This window comes from Diadema antillarum, unplaced genomic scaffold (genome assembly GCF_040938485.1).
Source record: "Diadema antillarum isolate AM-2024a unplaced genomic scaffold, OU_Dant_1.0 scf00000170, whole genome shotgun sequence".
NCBI lineage: Eukaryota > Metazoa > Echinodermata > Echinoidea > Diadematoida > Diadematidae > Diadema > Diadema antillarum.
In genome coordinates this window covers 1,157,822-1,181,328 of record NW_027271059.1, presented here as the reverse complement: position 1 = coordinate 1,181,328, position 23,507 = coordinate 1,157,822, and the positions used below count along the sequence as shown (strand labels likewise).

The window sequence follows — 23,507 nt, the reverse complement described above, 5'->3', positions numbered from 1 at the left end:
GTTTATAATAGTCTAAGTTGCAAATAACTGTCACAACAAAGTCTCCAAATGAATTGTGAATTTGCTTCTCACTATTTTTCTTCTCCTAATACAGACAGAAATTGCCAAAAGGTTGAATGCCATCTGTGCTCAAATAATTCCCTTCTTATCACAAGAGGTAAGTTCATCCATGATTTCCTGAAAGTTTCTTAATGTATAAAACCTTTTTTAAGGGAGTTACAGTGATGCCCCTATATCATCCAGAATGACTTTGAAGAAATGAACTACACTAAAAATTATATTGTAGTAGACTTTAATATCTGAAATCGAATTTAACAACTCCAGTCATAGACTCTTTGATGCAAGATGACTTTAGAGAGAATCAGAAGGATGTAAAGGACCTTGAAGTGATATTTTGTGAACTACAGTCAAGTAGCCATAATTATTATGAAGTCTACTGTGTAGGATGTTTTTTGACATTGGGTACTTTGGTACAGGCATTGCTGGGCTGCAGGACAAAAAGTCCACAGTCAGCCTCAGTCTAGCCTCAGAGGTGGCTTCAGCAATGCATCATTTGGATGCAGCTTACAACTGGGCCAGAGTACGTCTGCTTTCAAAACCTGTGCCATGTTGGAACACCTTTTATATGTAGAAGTCCAAGTTTTATCATGTATGGCTTCATTCACTGGATGTCCTACTTAAAATGTCTTAAAAAGCCACTCCATGTTTGAGATGGCTGTAGTGACTAGATGAAAATCAAACCAGTTGTACAGTGGAAGTGTCGTCAAAATTAAACATAAGATACGTGTTTTTATATGTTGACAAAACAGTGTGTAAAGTGTCATTGGCAGGTGCATATTTGATGAGGTTACCCACAACCCTTCCATTGTATATGCAAAAAGATATACATGAAAGTCACTAATCTTCTGCAACCTCCTTCCACCGTGGAAGTTACAATAGGTTTAGCTCTGTAAATTTGATGATGTAAAAAAAAATAGTAACAGAAACGCACTTCCAAACAATCAAATCATGTTAATGGAAGCTATTACATGATCAATTCATGGACTGAGGCTATAAAGCTTGCCTGAGCAGAGTTTGTGAGAACACATGGTCATGGCTGCATCAGTGCTGGCCACATCACCTCTATACTAAATACACCAAACCTGATGCAACTCCAGACAGGCGTCAGGTTTGGTAGACAGGTTACACATTTTGAAGTGAACCTAGCACTTGCCTTGCAGTCCTTTCAAACAAGAGAGTTCCTGACAGGATATACAATGTATGGACATATAACAAGCTTTTATGTGTCTGAATGCTCTTATATTGATACATCGCATGGATACATTATACATGTCTTATATCGAAAAGATGGTTACAAGCACACAACATGCAAAGCCTGTGCAAAGTTTGTATTGTGAAAGGGAGAGACTCGTACATAATCCATGAACTTCCCATGAAACATGACAGTGTGCGAAGTCTGATGCTGCCATGCGATAAACGGATATCTGGATGTTGTGTCTGAATGCTCTCATATCATATGGTGCATAATATCCATCTATATACGTTTATTTGTGCCTGAATGCTGTAGTATCCATGCAATATATCTCCATATGATGTATCGATATGTACGATAATTCTTTTTGTCTGAAAGCAGCCTCGGGCTTTTATGGCCTTTGACACATGTAGCAGAGGTTTTAAAAAAAATCTCCATGTTGCAGTTACATCAACAAGATGATTATTAGGGGTCTCGTTCCTTTTGATATTACATGTATTTTTGAAAAGTGATTACATTGTGATTACTTTCATATTTGCTCAAGTTTTTTAAACTCAGATTTCCACAGGCATGTTTTTTAGAGGAATTCTGCTTTCATTTACACAGACCTTATGTTTGGCTTGTGCCTTTGATTATTGTAAAGGGACATTCCAAACCATTGTGTTGCATGAGTGTAGATCATGAATGAATAGTAGTTCAGTTAAAGGGGATGGCTAGTAACTGATCAGTGGGAGGAGGCTGGAGGATGATTGTTCCAATCCTTGTGGGATTCATTTAAGAGTACATTATATATCCATTGTTGTGTGAAAATTATTTGCTTCAGAATGGTATCATATTCAAGTAATGTGCAGTTTAATGTTTCCAGGTTAGCGTGTCTGGTCAGTGACGGGGCATTAATCTGCACATTACTTGAATATGAGACCGTTCTGAAGCAAATAATTTTCACACAACAGTAGGTATATAGTGTACTCTTAAATGAATCCCACAAGGATTGGAACAATCATCCCTCAGCATTCCCACTGATTCCCACTGATCGGTTACTAGCCATCCCCTTTAAAGATGTTTTGATCATGACAGGAAGGTTTTCACAAAATGTCTATGCTTGAGTGATTTAACATCCATTTAAAGATGTACAGCTCAAACAGCACACATTAATTGTAAAAATTGTTCCTACATGGATAATGAATAGTGCTTTAAAACATTGTTTACTTTATAAATCCTGAACAGTCGAAAAGAAATATGTCTGTACGAGTATTTCACCCTCGGAAACAAGACATGAGGACATGCAGTAACAGTACATGTACATGTATGTGATAGATTTATGAAATGCCAAAACAGAGTTTGATTTTTTTTTAATTACTAAAAAGTGAAAAATTAAACCCACTGTCTTACATACATTTGTAGGAATTGGCAATGAAGAGATCAGAATGAAAACATTTAGATGCTACACATGTATGGTGTGCTAGTAAAGAAGATAAATTCATTCAATGATACTTTTTATGTTTGTCACAGGTGTGTTTTCGTAATTGTGTCACAGACATACATGAATGTTATTGCAAGTTGACAAATTCTACGGAGAGAAGTAAATTTCTTTCACATAAATTCCTTAAAGGGAAGATAAACCCCAAGAACAATGTGGATTGAGTGAAAGCAGCAGCATTAGTGGAACACATCAGTGAAAGTTTGAAGAAAATCGGACAATCGATGCAAAAGTTATGAATTTTTAAAGTTTTGATGTTGGAACCGCTGGATGAGGAGACTACTAGAGGTTATGACGTATGAGTGGACAACAATACCAAGAAAATCTAAAGAAAATTCTGCAAAAATCCATTTTTCATGAAAATTACAAATTCCATCAAGTTGATATTGATATATGTTAGGGGTAACAATTATTCCTCTTGCTTTCTGAAAGCGGTTGGTCCATTGTTTTTTCATAATTCTAGAAAAGTGAATTTTTGTTGAATTTCCTTTATATTTTCTTTGTATTGTTGTCCACTCATACGTCATATCCTCTAGTAGTCTCCTCATCCAGCGGTTCCAACACCAAAACTTTAAAAATTCGTAACTTTTGCATCGGTTATCCGATTTTCCTCAAACTTTCACTGATGTGTTCTACTAATGTTGCTGCTTTCACTCAATCCACATTGTTCTTTGGGTTTACCTTCCCTTTAAAGCTATTATTTGCTATTTTCTGATATTGTAAAGCAAAAAACTTCCAATCAAAACTTGTGTTTTTATGCTAATAACATCTGTATTTGAACATTTATCTCTGTAGCATCAGCAACAGGTTGCTGCAGCTGTTGAGAGAGCCAAGCAGGTTACAATGACAGAACTGAATGCTATTATTGGGGTAAGTCTGTTGTCATTCTTACACCTTTCCTTAGCCATGTAGAAAGTAATGAAAGCACCACTATTACGTGTGTCTGGCTCCATACAAATACCTGCATGCATCTCTTTGATGTGGCAGCATACTTTGCGAGTAGCGGGCATTTTTTTTTCCTTTTTTCAATGCACCACATTTCAGACATCTTGCAATTGGCTGGAAAACACAATATCTTTCTGGTTGAGCTGTTCCAATGTAGAAATGAGCTATCTGCTGCGGCCATTGGATGGGTGGTGGGTAGCCAGACACACTGAGGCAGATATTGTTGATATGATCATGTTGCCGTAGATTAGCAGCGATGCGCACCAGTGGGAAGCAGCCAGCCATGCAGAGAGACACTACAGTTCCCTTTCTTTGGTCTAACCTCCCCTTCTACTCCATCAGCGCCCCCCCCCCCCCCATCTTTTTTTTTTTTCTTTTTTACTCCAGCATCTACCCAGTGACTCCTTTGATAGCATCGGTTCCGCAGCAAAGCCCATGCTGCAGTGCATGCTTCATGAGCTCTGCCCATTTAACCGCAATGGTGGCAGCCATGCATGGACCACCGCCTTGCTCGGCTGCCCCCATGAAGTCAACAGTGCATTAGGCATCGAAAAACTGCCGAGGACAATTGCCCCTCAGATTAATTTCCAACTCTTTCATCTGTGCAAATTACGGTGCCGGAGTAAGAAGGCTGTGCCCGTTCAGTTTTCACGATGAGTTTGCCCATGGACAGATTGTCCTTCAATGAGTAGATCTACTGTTAGAGCAAATTACAATGGATAGTTGACATTGTGTGAACACATTTTATAGTTTTTTGGGTGGGTGTTGGATGGGGTGGGGGAATGGAATAATTGGCTTGAGCAAATAATATATGGACAAGGCAGTGTTTGTCATGAAAGAAAATCAATATCAAGATTACCTGCAAAGATTATGTCAATTGACTTGATAGTTGCAACACCTGCTTCTATTTATGCACATGGCATGATCTTAAATTTGTGTTGTTTCATTGCCAATCATGAGAAAAAATTCTGGTCCAGCTCCAAATGTGTTTGTATTTCATTTTCTGCCTGAACAGACATGTATGGATCCTTCCATTTCATTTTCTCTCTTTTTCTCTCCCTATCTCCACAGCAACAGTCTGCCTTCCCACATTTCTCAGTAAGTATATTTATGCAAGTGTGCTATGATTTCAATTCTCTGGTGTCACCCATGTCTAAGAAGAAAGATGCCATATATTGAACTGCTGTGTTTCCATTTGTCATCAATATCCTCTTTTTAAAACTGAAAAGGGAAGACTGTGGTTTGTTAATCAACCATCTGTAGTGTTCAGCATTTTCAGTTTTAAAAAAGAAATCATAAATTTATTACGATAAAACTAACTGGGTGAATGGACCTAGGTTTACAAATATGATCACAAAGAAAGACTTTTATTTCTAATACCTGGTGCATATCTGATATGTTTGCCATATATATCGTGTGTGTGTGTATGTGTGTGTGTCTGTCTGTTTGGGTGTATTGCTGTCTGTTTGTTTGTCAGGCTAGCTGGTTGGCTGGTTTTTGTTTAGTTCACACAGCAGAAGCGAGACATAGGCATCACTTTTCCGTTGGTGGCGCCAGCGTCGTCAGCGTCAACAATTTGGTGTACTTTCTCTAAGTTACACCAAAGGTACATCACCTAAAAATTCTGGTCAAGTGTGAATGTGGGTGCAGTCTGACAAGGTCAAAGGTCAAAACGTCAATGGACTTTTCCTGATAAGCACTGTACACCAAGTGTTGTGGTGTACTCTCAATAACTTTCCACAAATTTGAGCTGTGACCAAACTCACACCACGGGTACATAGCCTAAAGATGCCTGTCAGGGGGGTGTTTCATCAACGTTTGTCAGCGCTGACAATTTCAGCAAAATCCTTGGTTTTGATTGGCTGAGATGCTCTGGTCACTGACTGTTACTATGGTGATTCAAGTTGTCAGTGCTGACAAACATTGATGAAACACCCCCCAGGTTTGAATATATGTGCAGTCTGACGAGGTCAAACATCAAAATGTCAATGAACTTTCCCTACAGTATTGTGGTGTACTCTCAATAACTTTCCACAGCTTTGAGCTGTGACCACTAAACTCACAATCTACAGATGCTAGTCAAGTGTGAATATGGGCATAGTCTGACAAGTTCAAAGGTCAAATGGTCTGTGAACTTTACCTGATAAGCACCGTACACATATTATTGTGGTGCACTATTAGTTACTTTCCACAGTTTGAGCTATGACCACCAAATTATACCACAGGTACATCACCTAAAGATGCTGGTCCAATTAAAATATTGGTGAATTCTGACAACCTACGTACAACAATGTAAGGTCAAATGTCAGTGGTTAGTGAACTCTTCCTGATAAGCACTGCACACGTAGTATTGTGGTGTACTCTCATTAACTTTTCACAGCTTTGAGCGATGACCAGCAAATTCACACCACAAGTACATGGCCTAAAGACACCAGTCAAGTTAGAATATTAGTGAATTCTGACCAGGTCGAAGGTCAAAATATCAATGAACTTTTCCTGATTTAAGCACCATATATTTTATGCTCTTGATACCTTTCTACAGCTTTGAGCTATGACCACAAAACTTACACCACAGGTACATCACTGAAACATGAAGGTGAAGTTCAAATATTCATTACAAGTGTAAGTCAGACAAGGTCAAAGGTCAACAGGTCAATGAACTTACACTGAAAAACCCTGTAATCACAATTCTGATATATGGGTGGGCAAGACATTGCTTTGCGTATGCCTTGGGGTTTTTCCCCCATACTATGTGGTCACATATTGTTGTATTCAAATTATATTCAAAATGGCATTTACTGTCTGTGGTGACACTCAAGTGTGTGGAAACTTCTAAAGCCAGCCTTGAGAAGGGCATAACTTTGGAGTGCTCCAGGGCCTAATTGTCTCTGTTCACACTGAATTCAGAGGAGCTCAGGAGCATTCCCGAAGCACTGTAAATGCCCTGTGTAAATTGGGTATAAAATGGTTTATTACACTGCTTTGTCTGGAGGATCAGCAACCATAATTGGAGCACTGAATGACATTTGGGTGACAATGTGTGTTCTATGACTTGTGAACTTGTGGCTTGTAAATTGGAGAATGTGAATAGGTAGGTTGGGGTGTGTTCATGCTGAATACAAATTATAGGGCCTACATGTGTAACTTCCTTTCATCTTCATTCTAATCCTCAGATTCAGTGCATGAAACTTTATACAATGTATCTGCCACATCAGTGTTTATTGTCTCACAGTGAAAAAGAAAGAAAGATTATTTCTGACTATTTATTCCTCAGTTGAGTCATGTGAACATCAATGACATGTTTTTACCAGTGCCACTTCAATTTGATTCCATATTTTATGTGGTTTCCCTGTTTTTTGGCATTACATTGCACAGCCATGCATTGTAACATTGCAATACTGGTATCCCATAATATGCTGTGATTCTTAGGAAATTACTTTTGTGGTTTAGACAGGTACCTTCAAAAAGTCCTTTTTTGAAAACAGTGTTTTGTAGGTGTTAATCAAAATTGAGATTTGTCTGAACTTTGCATCTGAACACTTAAGAAGTTACTGTTTCATTATTGAAACAAAATAAGAATAGCAATTAACTTTATTGAGAGTGTGCAGTTACTGTTTACAGGCTGTTTAGTGTTTTCCGCCATTTTTTTTTGTAGTAATATTATATATCATGAATTTCAGTTTTTTGTTTTTCATGCTGCATGTTTCTTATTAGGATCTCATTCCTGTAACTACAATAAAGATACCCATAGTTTATTTTTAAGTTATCAATCTGCAATTTCCTTTGCCAAAGAGGTAAAAGAAAAAGCAAAAACAAAAACTGGTGGTCAGGTTGCTAGTCTCTTGATCATATGTCATGTGTGACCCAGTATTTTTGGATTGTTTGTAGTTTTGTTTTCTGTTTACTGTTGAGTGGTGTATGTCTCATTGGAGGTACATTGTACTGTGTGCATTTACCCCATTCATATTGCATTAAGTCCCGGGCATTGTGCCAAGCATACTCTTGGCACAAGCACAAGGCACAAGTTTAGAACAAGCTTACATTTCATTCTCATTGGGAAAGAATAGTATGATAGTATGCTCGGCCATGTACGTGGTATTAAAGGGAAATCTATGCAAGTTCATGTTGACACCCCATCGACTTTGCATTTGAGTTTGATTGATACCACTGTATACATGAAAGTTGTAGAACTTTGCCGTTCAATCTTTCTCAGTTTTTTTCTTTTTTTTCCTGAGGCTTTCTCTGCTTTATTTTGCTTTCTTTTTTAACATTTGATTAAATATGGGGTGAAGTTTTACTTTGATACCACAATATCTCCCTCAATAGAAAATGAAGTTCTAATTAGACAAAATTTTAAGGTGTGATTCCGACATCCAATGAAAAAATAATTCCGTTGAGGAGATATGATCGAGAACGTGATTTGAGATGATAATGTCATACTGACGCCATGGATGATTGATCACGTTGATACATTAGAATACATTAGATTGATCGTCCATAGGACGTGATACATAGATAAGATATGTTTTGAAGTTGATTGTCAAAGAACTTCATGAGTTGACTTGAGCACAAGAACTGACGAGAAATAAAGGAAAGAAAGAAAGAAAGTTTTCGTACAGATACAGTCGGTGATCATTGACAGATCACCTGATAATACAGGTAAGGGTTCGTAATAGGATCACAGACCTCTATTGAAAACTGAAAGGATGTGTATGTATGTTTGTTGTGTGTATGTCTTCATGTTAAAGTGAGAGAAAGATATCATTTGGCACAACTCTGTATAGCTTGGGCAGAGGGAGACGGATGGCAGGCAAGTGGAAGGAAAGGGCAATCTGAGAAGCGGGTGATAACAAACCCAGCAGCAGCCTGAACATCCTCCCAAAAACTGCCATCAATATGTATGAGTGCTCAGTGTGGCATGCATGCTAGCTAGCTGGCTGCAGGGAAAGCCATATATACCACACTGTGCACTGGTGCAGAGCTGCCTCTGGAAACCAGATTATTATTATTATTATTAGGCCCCCTATTATTATTATTATAAGAGCGTCAGACAGACTTGAGCTAGAGGCCCTTGGTCTCTGGCAATTTCCATCCATCCAAATTCCCCCTCATCTGCTACTTCTTTCTCTCTCTCTTTACACACACACACACACACACACACACACATACTATACTCTCTCTCTCTCTTTTCTTTCATCTTTGTAGAAGTGTACATTGTATGTAGCTTTTGTGTAATTAGAGCTCGGTAAGAGGGTTATATTATAGAAGGTTATATTTGCTTATCTAAAGAAAATTTTTAGTCAGATATGATCATCATTTCCTTTTCCACTTGATATATATTTAAAATCAGTTCTTTATCCGGTAGCAACACTCCAAGATCAATCATGTGATGAACATCATACAAGGAGCAAGTGAATTAGTTGAAGCACGTGATGTGAAGGATACAACATCTTTGTCGCAGACTATTTGAATAATAGCCTTCTGGATAAAGACTTGTTTGACCAGTCATTTCTGTATTCTACCATGCAGTGATTTAATAATTAACAATCTTTTTTAATAGACAAAATATTTAAGCCAAGCTTTGTAATAACTGCAGGTGTATCGTTCATCATTGGTATGGGAACGAAAAGGGGGGAGTCTTGTGTACTGAATTTTCTCAGAGCTGCTATGAAACAGTGAGTAAAAAACTGTAAAATCAGAGTCTTTGACATGCAGCGTGATCTATGCCCTTTGATAATCCACAAACTTGACAGTCAGTCACTATGCACTATGGCTTGACATACGTGGTAAGTGGTGACTTGGAGGCCCGGTGCCACCCTAGAAATAGATGAATGGCCAGCATAACTACAAAAAAAAAAAACACCATTTGAGGTATCCTTATGAAAGCTGGCATATGCATGTATGAGTGGACGAAGTTGTGCCTGGACAGGTCAATTTTTTTGGTGCACATGCTCATGGTCAGTGGTTAAAGGTCATGGTCAAATTCTTAAATTTTCTCTATTTCTCCCATATTCATGCAGTGCCTGAAGGTATTTTCTTGACACTTACTGTATACATGTATTACCAGATCTGTAGGGAAAGTTTTGAGCCATAGGTTCAAATGTCAAAGGTCAAGTGAAAATGATCAAATTTTACTTTTTTCTCCATATCAGGGAAATGGCTCAAGGTATCTCCATGAAACTTAGTAGTATGCATGTACTGGTTGACAATGGTTCTCTTTGGAATTTTGGGGTCATAGGGTCAAAGGTCAGGTTAGAATGCTAAAATTCTGGTATTTAATGCAGGAATTACACTTTTTCTCCATACCTTGGAGATTACTCAGTGCACAAACTTAATCAAACTAAGTAATGTACATGTATGCATTACTGCACAATGATTCTGAAGGGAAAGATTTTTGCCATAGGGTCAAATGTCAAGTAAAATGTTAACATGTCACAATATATTCCCATATTTTGAGAATAGCTGAAAGTATTGTCATGAGAATGGATGTTATCAGTTAGTGATTATTTGAAGAATTGTGGGCCAAGGGATCAAAGGGCAAGGGTCAAAGGTCAAGTAAAAATGTTCAAATTCGTAAATACTTGCTCTCTTAAACAATTTAGCCATCCATCTAAATGAAACCTAGTTCAAGGAAAGTAAACACTAAACACATTTGTGACAAACATGTCATTTCAGTTTTGTTTTAAAATGGGAAACTGTTGTCTCATATTGTCAGGACATACTCTAGACCTATTGGGAGAACCATGCAATGTGGCAGAGGCATACTAGGCATCATAGCAACATTTATAGTTTGTTTTTGTATTGCTGCATTTGTATAAAAACCTGCAGTTTGTTGATAGTTGCTGTGCTGGTTTAGCGTAAAACTAATATTCTATGGAAGTAACACCACATTTCAGAGAATGTTGATTGTTAATATATGGCCTTGGTAATAGCAGCATGAATGTCGATTTTGACTCTGAAATAATTGTTGATGACTGTCACTGCTTTTATGAAAGTCTTGGGGACAATGATGCAGTTGTGGTGGATAGTGTGCAGATGATTGTAATAAGCTGTTAAATGGCATTTCAGTTTCGTATATGATAGTCATACCAGCATGATATAATTCAGCTTACTTCTCATACAAATTTGCAAAATTGAAATAGAAAGAAGAAATACACCGACTCTGATCCTTCATGTACAGTGTAAATTCAAAGTGTCATTTCCTGGAGGCTTGAAAGTGGTGAGAACTGAGTGATTATACTTGTGCTCTCTCAATAGAATCATAGTATCACAGAACTAGAATTGACTGTGTGAATCAAAGCAACCTTTTTACGGTCCAGCTGTATGATTTTCATGTGATATTGACCATAGAATTTGGTGCAAGATGTTGGTTGCTGTGTTCCTCCTGACAGGGCATTCAGACGCAAAAAATTTACACTAGAACGGTATAGCTATACCAAAACGGTATAGCTATACCAAAACAGTATAGCTACACGATGAATTTATTCATCTGAACGCTGACTAACGAAACGACATACAGTCAAACCTGCCTTAGCGGCCACCTGTCTATAGCGGCCACTGAAAAATCCCCCGAGAAAAAAGCCTTGTTAAAGACCCTGTGTATAGCAGCCACCTGTCTAATGCGGCCAGCGGCCACAAATTTTGTTTCCCGCGGTAGATTTTAAGCTGTCTATAGTGGCCACAGAGCTGGTAATTCAGCGTGTTTTTCTGATTTGTGGTGGTACCAGTCATTCATGGGCAACGTCAAGTGATCACCACCGCTGCATTCGTCACTTAATCAGTCATAATAATGCGCTATTGTTAAGCTTTCTTCACGACTGTACAACATGCTACTGTGTAACAATTTCATAAACACAGGCATTGTTTAATGCATGAGACACACGTGTGCATACGTACACATGTACATGTACACTAAGTACTTATAGATGTATACAACGATAATACATGTACATGTACATGTATAGGCAATTCACACATATAGTTGGATAACCTGTCTATAGCAGCCACCTGTCTATAACATCACTTTTTTCGTTTCCCTTGGGTGACTGCTATAGACAGGTTTGACTGTATAGCGAAACGACGGTCAGAGCATCATTTCGAACAAGAACTCAATAACGAATCAGCATTCAGTGTGCGTCTCAACGTATTGCGACCGTAGAACAGTATAACTGGGCGGGGCTTAATGGCAGCGCGCACAAAAGTTGACCCCACAGCTGTCACTCATGGCTATAACAGCATGCGCAGTGGGAAACTGCACATCTATACGACGTTTCCCAGAATGGTCGAAATTAGTGTCTGAATGGTCTGTCGGCTATATCAGGCCTACGATGATTCTTTATACATCGTTTCGTTATCAAGTTTTGGTATAAAATGACATGCGTCGGAAGAGGGGGTTAATGTCTGCCTCAGTGTCAGTAACCTTCCATGTGAGGAGGTATGTGTCACTGTTGAAATGTACATTGTACATAATCACCATGATTATCAGCAGGGTGTCTGATGTCATTGCACTGGATTTATGACTGTGTAATCGGTCACTTTAAATAGGGGTGAGGGAAATGGAAGGTGATTGAGAAAAAACAGCAATGACATTAAAAAAAAAACTTGCGAAAAATATCAATCAACATTGCACATAAAAGACTCCTTTACTGTTTGTTTCTTTTTGATTAGTACTTTGATGGATAATTATTGATCCCATTTTTTCCTGCATGGTACTCAACAGAAAATCTACTGACTTCTAGAGGTATTTATTGCTATGTATTGAATACTGAATGTTTCATTTAGTGATATTCACTGTAGAATGATTTGAAACATTCTTTAGGATTCTATTCATCTAAAATTTCAGTTTAGATTATGTGATGCAAAGTAATGTGTTCATTCTAGGAGGTGAAAAAACACTGACACACACACACACACACACACACACACACACACACAATAAAAAAAATGCAATGTGAGCACCTGCTCTTCCATTCTTATTAAGAGTAGTTTCTGCAGACCTGTGCATCAAATTAATCATTCATTACCGTGTAGCAGTACATGTCCTGGAGTATATTCAGTTGTGCAAAGATCTGTACAAAATTACATCAGGAGACATTGACTAAAAACAGTGTGTTTATAGTGCACCAATACCTTGAATATTATGTTTGCTATACTTCGAGAATATACTTGAGACTTGTCCTCTGCAAATATTAGTATTTTTTGTCCATCAGAATTTTATTTATTGGGGTTTAGATGTAAATCTTAGAGAGTACTCAAAAACAAAAATGACTTGAAATAGACTGCTCGATCACCTAATTCTTTCAATGGAATGATCGCGCTATCGATATTTTTTCCCAATATGTCATGAACGATAGTGATATGCAATGCACACCTACATGTAGTTGGATCGATACTCACTAACCTAAAGCAATCGACATGGAATCTCGCTATTGTAAAAACATGCGCATATAGCTAGGACGCGCACACATCAGTACCAGCGCTTACAGAGCAGAACTTGAATGCGAGGAACACAAGTGCCAAATTGTTATAGAGATATGATCTGATTTATCGAAATGTGTATACTCTCAGAGGCTATCAGAAGTGAATTATGGCTGTTTTTAATGTGTTCTAGCTGTAAACAAATTTGATTTCCAGGGCATTAGTACACTTTAATAGTATCTTGTTGTCAAAGCATACATATTCACATTTTCTGATCAGAATGTGCAGATTGATAAAACTACTGTATACCCCGAATATTTCGCAAGGATTTTATTTTCACGAATTTTGCGAGTCAGGTGCTATTCGCAAAATTAAAGACACGCGAAAATATTGACTCTGATCCCGATATGGATGTGACGTACGCATGCACATTTCTCTGTTCAGTACAAGACTCCATGATCGCGAATTTAACCACTCGCGAAATCGTCGGGAATTCCCGATTCGCGAAAATTTAGACTTGCGAAATATATGGCGTATTCGGTACTCGTTTCAATATGGGGGAGGGGGCAATACCACTGTTCAACAAATAACAAATTTTCATGTGTTGATGTATTGGATTTCTTTCCCACAGGGTCAAGCAATGCAGCACCCCCTTCCACATGCACATGCCCCGCCTGTACCAATCCCACCCCATCCTGCAGGCCTGCCTGGTGTGCCCAGCAGTATGCCATCAGGAATGTCTTCTGGTCTCTTGCAGCTGGGTATCATGGGCGGAGCACCACCACTCTCATCCAGCAAGGAGGATAAAGGTAGGGAGACCCATGGATCCATGACAAAATCCTCAATATCGACTTGGGCAAAAATCTGTTTTGAAAGACACCATATATAAATGTTGGTCTAAATGGTTAGCTTTACAATAAATGAATGCTTGATAGTTTGATAGTTTATCAACTCAATCACCCTATTTGGGGTATGCGAGTACAAAATAAAAAACAGTATACAATATGTGGGAACAATGTATGTACAGAATGGCAATATTCAAATCAGCTTGACAAAATCAAACTCATTTCACAATACAAAAGTTGGTCACAAAATGTGATACTGTATATTGGTGTTTGACACAATATTTTTGCTTTTACACATTATGCAAGTTGAGTGGTATTTGCGAGATTAACAATGTCAAAAAATATTACTCCTCTCAACACAAATGTGCTGTACTATATAGTCTCCAAGATTGGAAGCCACTAACTTTTCTTCTGAAAAAGGAATAACAATTATTTCTCATTTGTGACTGGTTCTTGATTACAATTTAGAAATCAATTCACTCACCACATGACGTTGTCTTGCAAGTCCCAATTGGCAAATGTTATGCTCCCTAAATACTGTATATGCCGAATATTTTGCGAGGTTTTTATTTTTGCGAATTTTGCGAGTCAGGTGCTATTCGTTGGATTAAAGACATGCAAAAATACTGACTCTAATCTGGATATGAATGTAATATGCGCGTATACCTTTCTCCATTTAGTACTGTACTCCAAGATCACAAATTTATCCAATTGTGAAATTGTCTGGAAGTCTTGATTTGTGAAGAATTATACTTGCTAAATATATGGTGTATATAGTATTGCATAGAAATGGATTTCATTTATCAAATTAATGTTTCTGAATATAAAAAGAAAAAATTGATTTATCTGTTGATATGATAACTGTTTTTTTTTGTTGTTGGTATATTTGCATGTTATGTGTTGTTTGATGTCTTTTTGCTCCAGCAAGGAGAAATGAAATGAAATTTTCACATTAATATGTGGAGTGGTTCCTGAAATTTTGATTTGCTTTAATGGCAGTTGAAATCACTTATATCAATCAAATTGCATTCAAATGTAAGTTCAGAGGGGAAAAAATGTCTGTTGCATTTTAGATCAGTTTGTAAAGCATGACATTCAGAAGACACATGACAACATGTGTTTTTGACCTCCACCCACTATCTCAGACATAATTGATGATGCAGATCTCCTCTTTTATTCATTCGAGGGATTACACTCTCTAGGAAAAGATTTGTGTAGTTTGGTTCAGTCATGTATGCGCATGTCCTCCTGTTTCCAAACCAGTCAATAGTCCATTTACTTTATCTGTATGAACATATATAGTGCTCTGTGTGATAACTAGGGTGTGTCAAGTAGGAATTCAGTTTTTCACCTTTGACATTTGTTGAATGGGGCTGAATGAATCTTAAGAAAGATTCAGAGCATAACATAGAGTCAGAGATCATTGTCAAACTTCTAGTCTTTCATTGCTAATGTGATATCAATGATGTAAAAAATTGAGAGCATATGTCTGATGTGAAAAATGTCTGATCTAACAGATATAAGGCTAAATATGAAGAAGGTTGGGTCATAGTTTTATAATCAAGTTCCCAAATTTCATTTGTAGTAAAATAATCTGAAATTTGAATAAACTTCTGGCAAGCTCATCAATTGGTATAAGGAAGGTTTTGGCACTTTCTGAGAGGATATTGAGCAAAATTCAGGGGTTTAATCTAAAAGGCCCAAATTCACGAAGGTGGTACAAATGAAACCATGGACAAAAACCATGGACTGCCAAGTGTCGCATGGAATATTTAGTTACGAAATTGGTCATTTCGTCGACAAAATGACTGTTTCGTTAACGAAATTATCATTTCGTGGATGAAATGTTCATTTAGTTACAAAATGTTGTCATTTCGTTATGAAATAAACATTTCATCAACGAAATGATTGATTTCGTAATGAAATATTCCATGTGACACTTGGTGCTCCATGGTTTTTGTCCATGGTTTGAACCATGGTTTCATTTGTACCACCTTTGTGAATTCAGGCCAAAGAGTCGTATGCCAGAAGGCTACAGCTCATGTGGGAACTTTAGAAATGTTCAGTGTATTTCTTGTCATATGATGACAAAAAAAAAAGTTCTTAATTGCATTCAAGATATGATAGTTTTGTACTTATGAAAAAGCAAACACATCTTAATGAACATTTAAACAAAAGTGTTGTGATATGTTATAATGAGGTATGTACCAAACCACATGTAGTGAAAAGAGTTTTAATGTCAACCCTTGGTCAGTAGTCTGAGCTTCATCAAAATGTTACTGGAGGGACATGCACTAGTGGCAAGGCTATGAGAGTTCAGAATTTGTTTTGATTTCAGATTATTTCACTCTGCCTAAAACCTACTTTTTAGACTTTTTTAGCAATTCAAATGTATTGAAATGTTCACAGTTTCATGCACTTCAGGCCTTTTTTTTTTCATTTCAGATTTCTTTTCTGCAAGTATTCTCACACCCCTGAAATACCAAATATAGTGATTGTGTGAGAAATGACAGCATCCTGTAGACTGTGGGCAGCACAGTTGAATCGCTTTTTAATAATAATTCATTATATCTTGCAGTACACAGTGTATGTCCTGGAATATTTGCTGGTCTAATGTTTTTACTGTGCCTGTATTGGAAATTATTTCCTTATGCATGAACTGTCGTTGTGAATACTGTATGATGTGCCTATAGTTGTCATGGCAGTCCTCAAATTTGTTTTGTAAACAAAGCATTCATAAAGCATATTACAGTGAAAACACATCAATAAATATCAAAGCTGATGAATTGTCACTAATGAGGACTCATTTGTTTTTTTTTTTTTCTTCTCTCTCTATTCTCATAATCATTAGCCCCGGACCCAAGGGTAAGTCCATACATCTTTTATGCCATTAGTGTGAAATATATGATTTATTTTTTCTTCAGAAAAAATGCCAGACACAGGTAAAGATAGAAAAGACAAACAGTGCAGTGTAGTTCACACACCAAACATATTTTCTCACCCTTTATGTTGCTTATAGTAACAGATGAGCAATTTAGTTATTGTGTTTGTCCTGGTCATTACACATGCCATTTAGTTCTGTCCTTGCAATGGCCATGCTGCTGTCTGTTCTTGTATACAGCAGCCACTCTGTTCAGCACAGCTTCTAATGTTGTTTGCACACTAGACCATGTAGCAAACCAGTGAGTAGTTCTTTGGGTTCTTAAGACTGTTCTGTAAAGTCTCTGCTGATGTTTACATTTGAATCCAAAGAAGTCACTGTGAGCGGTGGTGTAGAGCCTGTTTTGAGATGAGAAATACAGTGGAGTGTATGGCCTCTATCTTCTAGTTTGAAGTGTGACTAGGTGTTGCACACTGTTTCACACCTAGCAAGCTGCTTCAATTATTTGCTTGGGCACTAAGAAAGAATATCCCATAATCTAATTTTTAACACCAAATTTTCATTTCAATTTTTTTTTTGCAGGTAAAATACCGCAAAAATCTTCTGCAATTTCAAGAGTTGCTGTAATTTAATTTCTCTATCCTGTAAGGTATCTCCCGACAATGTATAGATAGTGTTCCTTTTAATACTGATGAGTAATAGTATTAGTATAATCCAAAAAGATATAGCAACTAAAGAATTATAAGTAATTCATGGAGTTTCAGTTATCTGTGGAGGAAAAGTTTTAAGTGTAATGAGACAGTTATCAAGTGACAGTAGAGTACATCAGAAACCTGAAATTATGTGCATAGTGCAGGGAAAGGCTCTGTAATTGATTGGTTAGGATAAGACATAGAAATGTTTGGAATGGTTGTTGGAAAAAAAACCAAAAAGAAGCAGAGAAGTCTTGAGAATTATCTTATTTGTTGGCTATCGATCCTTGCCTCATACTGTTTAAACACTAAATGAATGGAATGAAATTCAACTGCGGCAACATAATGTATGTGCTTGAAATTACTGAATCTCACAGGTATGAGCTTGAATTAATCACACTGGCATATATAGAGACAGAGTTTGCTTGTAGCAATAGTTGTCAATCAATAGTTGGGGAGCATTCAAAGGAAAGATGTAGAAGACTTCCATTCGTTTGACAAGGAGGGTGTCCTGAGGAGGGAGGAAAGAGAAGGAAACATGGAGGATATGAGACTGCCCATAGGGATAAGAAATGAGAATACAAGTGCAAGCATGTCAGCAGGTGCATGGGTATTAAAGAGTGTACCGGTAGGAGCTGTAAAGGTGCATGGAAATATTTGAGGGAGAACTGTGTGTGTTTATCTATATGTTTGCGTGTTTTGTATGGGCCTTTGTATGATTGTTATATACCGGTACATGTGTGTATGGTGCACAGAATGCAGTGGTCCTTTTACTGTCTAGCATTGCATAGTTTTTGCTCAGAAGTTGCCAATGGTTTTATGACTGTTTTGTCATTTTGTTTCTGAATAAAGTTGTTATTTGCAATAGTAGATTATATCATCTTTTTTTTTTTTTTTTTTACAAAACCTGTAAGTTGATTGAGGGTTTAGGTTGGTAGTATAGAAATTGGGGGGGGGGGGGGGGGGGAGATTTCCATGTTTTGTGTCCGTTGTTGTTTTCGTGATTTTGAAGCCACAGTGTAAGACTTCCCATCAGGAATATATCATATTCACCAGGTGTGAGGAAGGTATGTGGCTTTACTGTGCTGTGCTTCATGCCCATTTCCTTACAAGGGAAGATGTTAAAAACTTGTGAGTGTTCCTGGTTAACCACACCATGTAGGTTGGCGTGATTTATGCATGTCAAACGAGCTGCCACTTCCAACAACTAGCACACACACATGCGTGATGAAGCGAACCCTTGAGTCTAGTATGGCATGTGGGATAGAAGCTCTCTCAGCTGGGATGAGTCTATTCCCTCTGGGAAGCTTGGTTCAAATCTCTCTTCTCTGATGATTAATATCGGGATTAGGTGCTGGATTGTCAAACAAAAATCCAACATAGGGATTTGCCCCCTCTGGTTGTGATATTGAAACTGTCTGCAATTAATGACTTCCTCTTGTAGACTCAAAAACATGTACAGGTTTGCTGAGACTTCTCTTTTCTTACTATGCATGTATACACACATGCTCTGGTGAAACTATATACAGTGGGCCTATGCAGAGCTTTCATTCCTGCCAAAGTTCAACCAAATTCATATATATAACTAAGTTCCAATGTCAGCATCATTGATGTCAAGTGTGCCTATGAAATGTCATGAACAAGTTTAATGTTGACATACATTTTACATATTTTATGTTATTTCAGACATTTGTGTCATTTGAGACAGTTTGCCTGTTTTTTTTTTTTGAAAAGATTCTCCATAAATCTCCATTTATACATAATGTTATATACATTGTACTATCATATAGGGACCTACTCATGCACAATTATGTATGTTCCCGACTTTGAGTTGTAAAGTTTGAAACTCTTTCACTTGTGTGACTTGACTTTCCTGCAAGAAAACAAAAAGGATTTGTGATTAAGAATGTAGTTAGAAAAGTTCAACAAGAATGAAACTAGAAGGAAGTGGTGTTTTATATTTTATAGGAATCTGTGCTCTTACAACATTGTGAGTAAAAGAAATAGATGGTCACACTATTTTATCAAGAGCCATTTGGTTCTCGTCCAGTTTGTCAAAATTGTTTAACTTTGGTCTGTATGTGGCACTGGGAATTTAGCTCCAATATTACTCCTCGTTGGGTTTCAGGATTCAAACTTAGGAGCCACAGTGTACTTTACACTCAGAAAACAGAAACTGACATGTAGAAATACAGACCCACTGTGAGTAAAAAGAAGAATCTTCCATAACAGAGTAGACAGTCTTTTTCTGATGAACAGAGTCAGCATGACCTTTATGATTACAAAGTATTTACGAAATCTGACATGCAGAATCTAGCTGCATGTTATTGGTAGAATTTCTATGCAAGCATACTGCTATAGATACCATAGCTCTTTGAGGAAAGCTATTGATGAGGGTCTGATCATGCAAAGTGACATATAAAACATATATGATAATATATATATATATATATATATATATATATATATATATATTTATATATATAATTATTATTTTTTTTTTTTGACTGAACTGGTGTCTTGGATCATGCACAAGAAAACAGCAGACCATTTTATGAATTGTTCTAGTGAAGACCCACACAAAGTTTGTGAATTGGGTTGCATGCCAAAAGATTTCTTCTCTGTCAGCCAAGCGTTCACACTAACTGCAATGTCAACAAGAGAAGCCTTGCACAAATACCAATGTATTCTGGGCCAAAGAATAATTCAGGCAATGCATCAGAAGTAGGAATACTTTGCAGAAGTCACAGTGAAAAAAAAAATGTGTTCCCTAGTTTTTCATTGTTCCATGTCTAATCAAGAACCCCTCTGCCAGAGCAGACTTGAAATAACACCCTAACTATACAGTAGTGATAGGTAGCCATGCATATCTCTGTAATCATTGTCATACCTGCTTTTACCTAGCGACATGTGGGGTAGTTTGATTGTCCCTGCACAAGGTACATATTGGCACCTCAAGAGATTCACGAAGTCAAAACAGCATCCTCCAATCAGGCTTAAATACCCCTGCTCTGGTTTCTTGTCATTTCCTCGTGTAGCTGAAAAATACAAGAATTCTAATCAGAGGAGTTGCCATGGCCCATAGATCTTTCACTGTCATTTCGAATGCACATTTCTGAGGAAGTACACATGTTAGTGTACAAATATGTGACGAGACAAAGAGTGTTCTTTGCCAGTTATAATCAGTGGCTCAGCTTAATGGAAATATGTTAAGTGTGATAAACTGATGAAGGCTAGGGTGTTGCTAGGAAGTGGTTATTTGTGTATGTCTGTGCCTGTTTCCTTCTTGTACTCGTATAACTGTATCAGCAATTTATATTGATTTTAAAAGCTTGAACCAAATGAAGTTTTACAGCTGTAGTAACTAGTATGCAATTTCAGAGATCAGTAATAACTGTACCACAATATATTGTATGCTGAGACCTATGAGCATGCTGATCTGTAAAAAAATTATTTCTTAAAGCTTCATATCATGTTGTCTTACAATATTTGGTTTTTGACGCTTCTAAAGAAAATATTTTGTAGGGGTTATGGCATTTTTAGATCAGTACAAAAGTCCAAGTTTCAACAAGTAAATTTAGTAATACAAATACCTGGTTCCTAGACCTCAATTTCCGAAATCTTTAACACTTGATTTATGGCTTACATACAGTTTCAAGATTATGCCAAAATATGCAAAATAATAATGCAAAATAGCCCTTGTTTCAAGAGCCTGGAGGATTTGGTAGTACTTACAACAAAACACATTCAAACATTGATATCTTAAGTACCAATTCTTCAGTCATGCATGATTTGTTTTTTTTATATGAAGAAATAGAATATTATGAAATATGTCACACTTTTCCCACTCTTGAGTGATCATTGACACATAATCAATGATGCATACTTGCACACAGTGTAATAAACTTTTCTAAATGATGCATGTAGTTGATACTATGTATTTGTTTGTGACTGTGCATGCCATAAACCCTGTAAGGAAAACAGGCCTTTAGTAAACACACATACAACATTGCCTTTTTTTCAAACCCAAAATGATTAAAAACTTTCAACAACACAACATCAAACCAATGCAGGATATGTGGGCAGGGAAGTGTGAATGTGATTTTTCACATTTTCTTTTACTAAAGAGAGGGGAAAATAGTTATTTATTGAATTGGAGAAATATTGGTGTCTTTCACACCAATAATTTGCCATTGTTCCTCATATGATTAAGAAAAAACATGACTCTTTGTTCTCATTTGACATCTTAGGCTTGAGAAAATAAGACTAAATGAAAAGGTGTTAAGTTGCCACTAAACACATGGGCCCGAATTCACGAAGGTGGTTTAAACTTAAACCATGGTACAAATTTAGACCATGGTCTAAAATAAGCGTTAAATAGGCGTACCAATACTTGCGCGCATCAATGCACGTTTTTTACTGGATGTCTGTTAGCGTACGCAATCTGTCAATCATAAATACGCAGAAGAAATATACATAAACCGTGGTTTAAATTTAGACCACCTTCGTGAATTCGGGCCATGGTGTTCGAGACAACTTAAAGCCCTTCTCATGCTCAACAGACGAAGTGATATGCACAAACAAGTCAGGGAATGTTACTACAACTTCATTGTACAGGTATAAAAGAATGATACAGTAAGTGCTCTTACAAGTTGTAGTTGCTCACAATTTTCCCTTGTTGTCTCTACAATGTACTATGAAACAGTTTGTCTCTTTCCCAGTCTTTTAATATCCTTAATTTGGGAGGAAATATTTTTGATAACCTGTTTGATTCACAAACAAATATATATGAGAGAGATAGTGACCAGGAAACAAAGAGTTGGAGTGTGGTTACACAGGAAAATATCAGCTTCCCCTTTTGTGGTTGAATAGAAGTCCTAACTTGATCACAACCATATATCAGAATTTGAAACGGCCTCTGCTACGGATCTGTACTGAGCCTCCTGGCGTAGCAGTGTATGCATGTCCTCAAACTCTCAATTGGGTTCGTAGATAAGAATGGACAGTTGAGTACACACGGTTGCCTGTTTTTCCTGAATAAAGGAAGGAAAGAGAGAGAAAGAGAGAAAGGCAGTTATACTGCACATGCACATGGAATGTTAAAGCATTGCCTCATTGGTATGTTAATCGCTCATTGATTCACTGCGTGCAACATCCGGTTCCTGTAGTGGGTCAAAATAGGAAAACCAAAGCATTTCATGGAACCCCTTTCCATAGATTCCTGTCTACTCCTCTGATCTAACCAGTCTTTCTTTCCTTCTCTCTCTTTCGAAGCATGATGAGAGTTTGAAATATCTCATAACCATAAGTCAGTAGCAATGTCAACCTGCATTTATATCCACACAACTTTGCATGGATGTAGATGGATTGATAGTGTATTTATGGAGATTAAATTGTAGAGTAGGATAATACAGGGATGATATGAAAAAAAGCAAAGGAATAGATACATTTACATGTACTTCAACCCACATACCCCCCTCCCCCCCCCCCCCCCCCACACACACACAGACACTCTCTATTTCTCTGGGCAAGCCAATGATTTTTGAGTGGGCATACTGCTAGACATTCAGGAGGTAAATGATCAAAGGCACTTTAAATCCTCTGCTTCAGTACATCTCACTTCTCTGTCAAACTCTTTATCAGATGGAATGACAGATGTATAGGTTGGAGGTCAAGGTAAAAATACTAATAGATTTTGCAGTGAAAAATTAGTGACAAAGTAAGTGATCATTTTTCTTTTAAATGCCACAGTCACATGTAGTAGGCCTTTCCTATCTAGCTTTGCAAAAGTGGAAATGTTACCTGAAAGTAAAGACTATAATTGAAAAATATTATGAATACTGTACGGATCAGCATAAATGCCTCGAGGCTAAATTGGCTTTTTGTTTCCAGAAAGATCAAAGAATGTCCTCATGATTCATTTGTTAAAGCTACAAAGACTATTTGCTTTGCCAGTCATTCTCCCATTTCTCTTGTGGGCCATTTGTTGCCTTCC

The 23,507-nt window shown here is 37.3% G+C and overlaps 1 protein-coding gene across 2 annotated transcripts in view; it reads left to right on the top strand.

The window, feature by feature from the left end:
• The window catches only part of LOC139722751 (transducin-like enhancer protein 4), an 88,099-nt gene that overhangs the window by 24,078 nt on the left and 40,514 nt on the right, over positions 1–23,507 (top strand). For both annotated transcript variants that reach the window (XM_071634034.1, XM_071634033.1), the window contains exons 5-9: positions 95–157; positions 3,528–3,602; positions 4,749–4,775; positions 13,726–13,903; positions 16,791–16,804. In XM_071634034.1, coding sequence (XP_071490135.1) covers positions 95–157; positions 3,528–3,602; positions 4,749–4,775; positions 13,726–13,903; positions 16,791–16,804 — 357 coding nt within the window. The remainder of the gene's footprint in view (positions 1–94; positions 158–3,527; positions 3,603–4,748; positions 4,776–13,725; positions 13,904–16,790; positions 16,805–23,507) is intronic.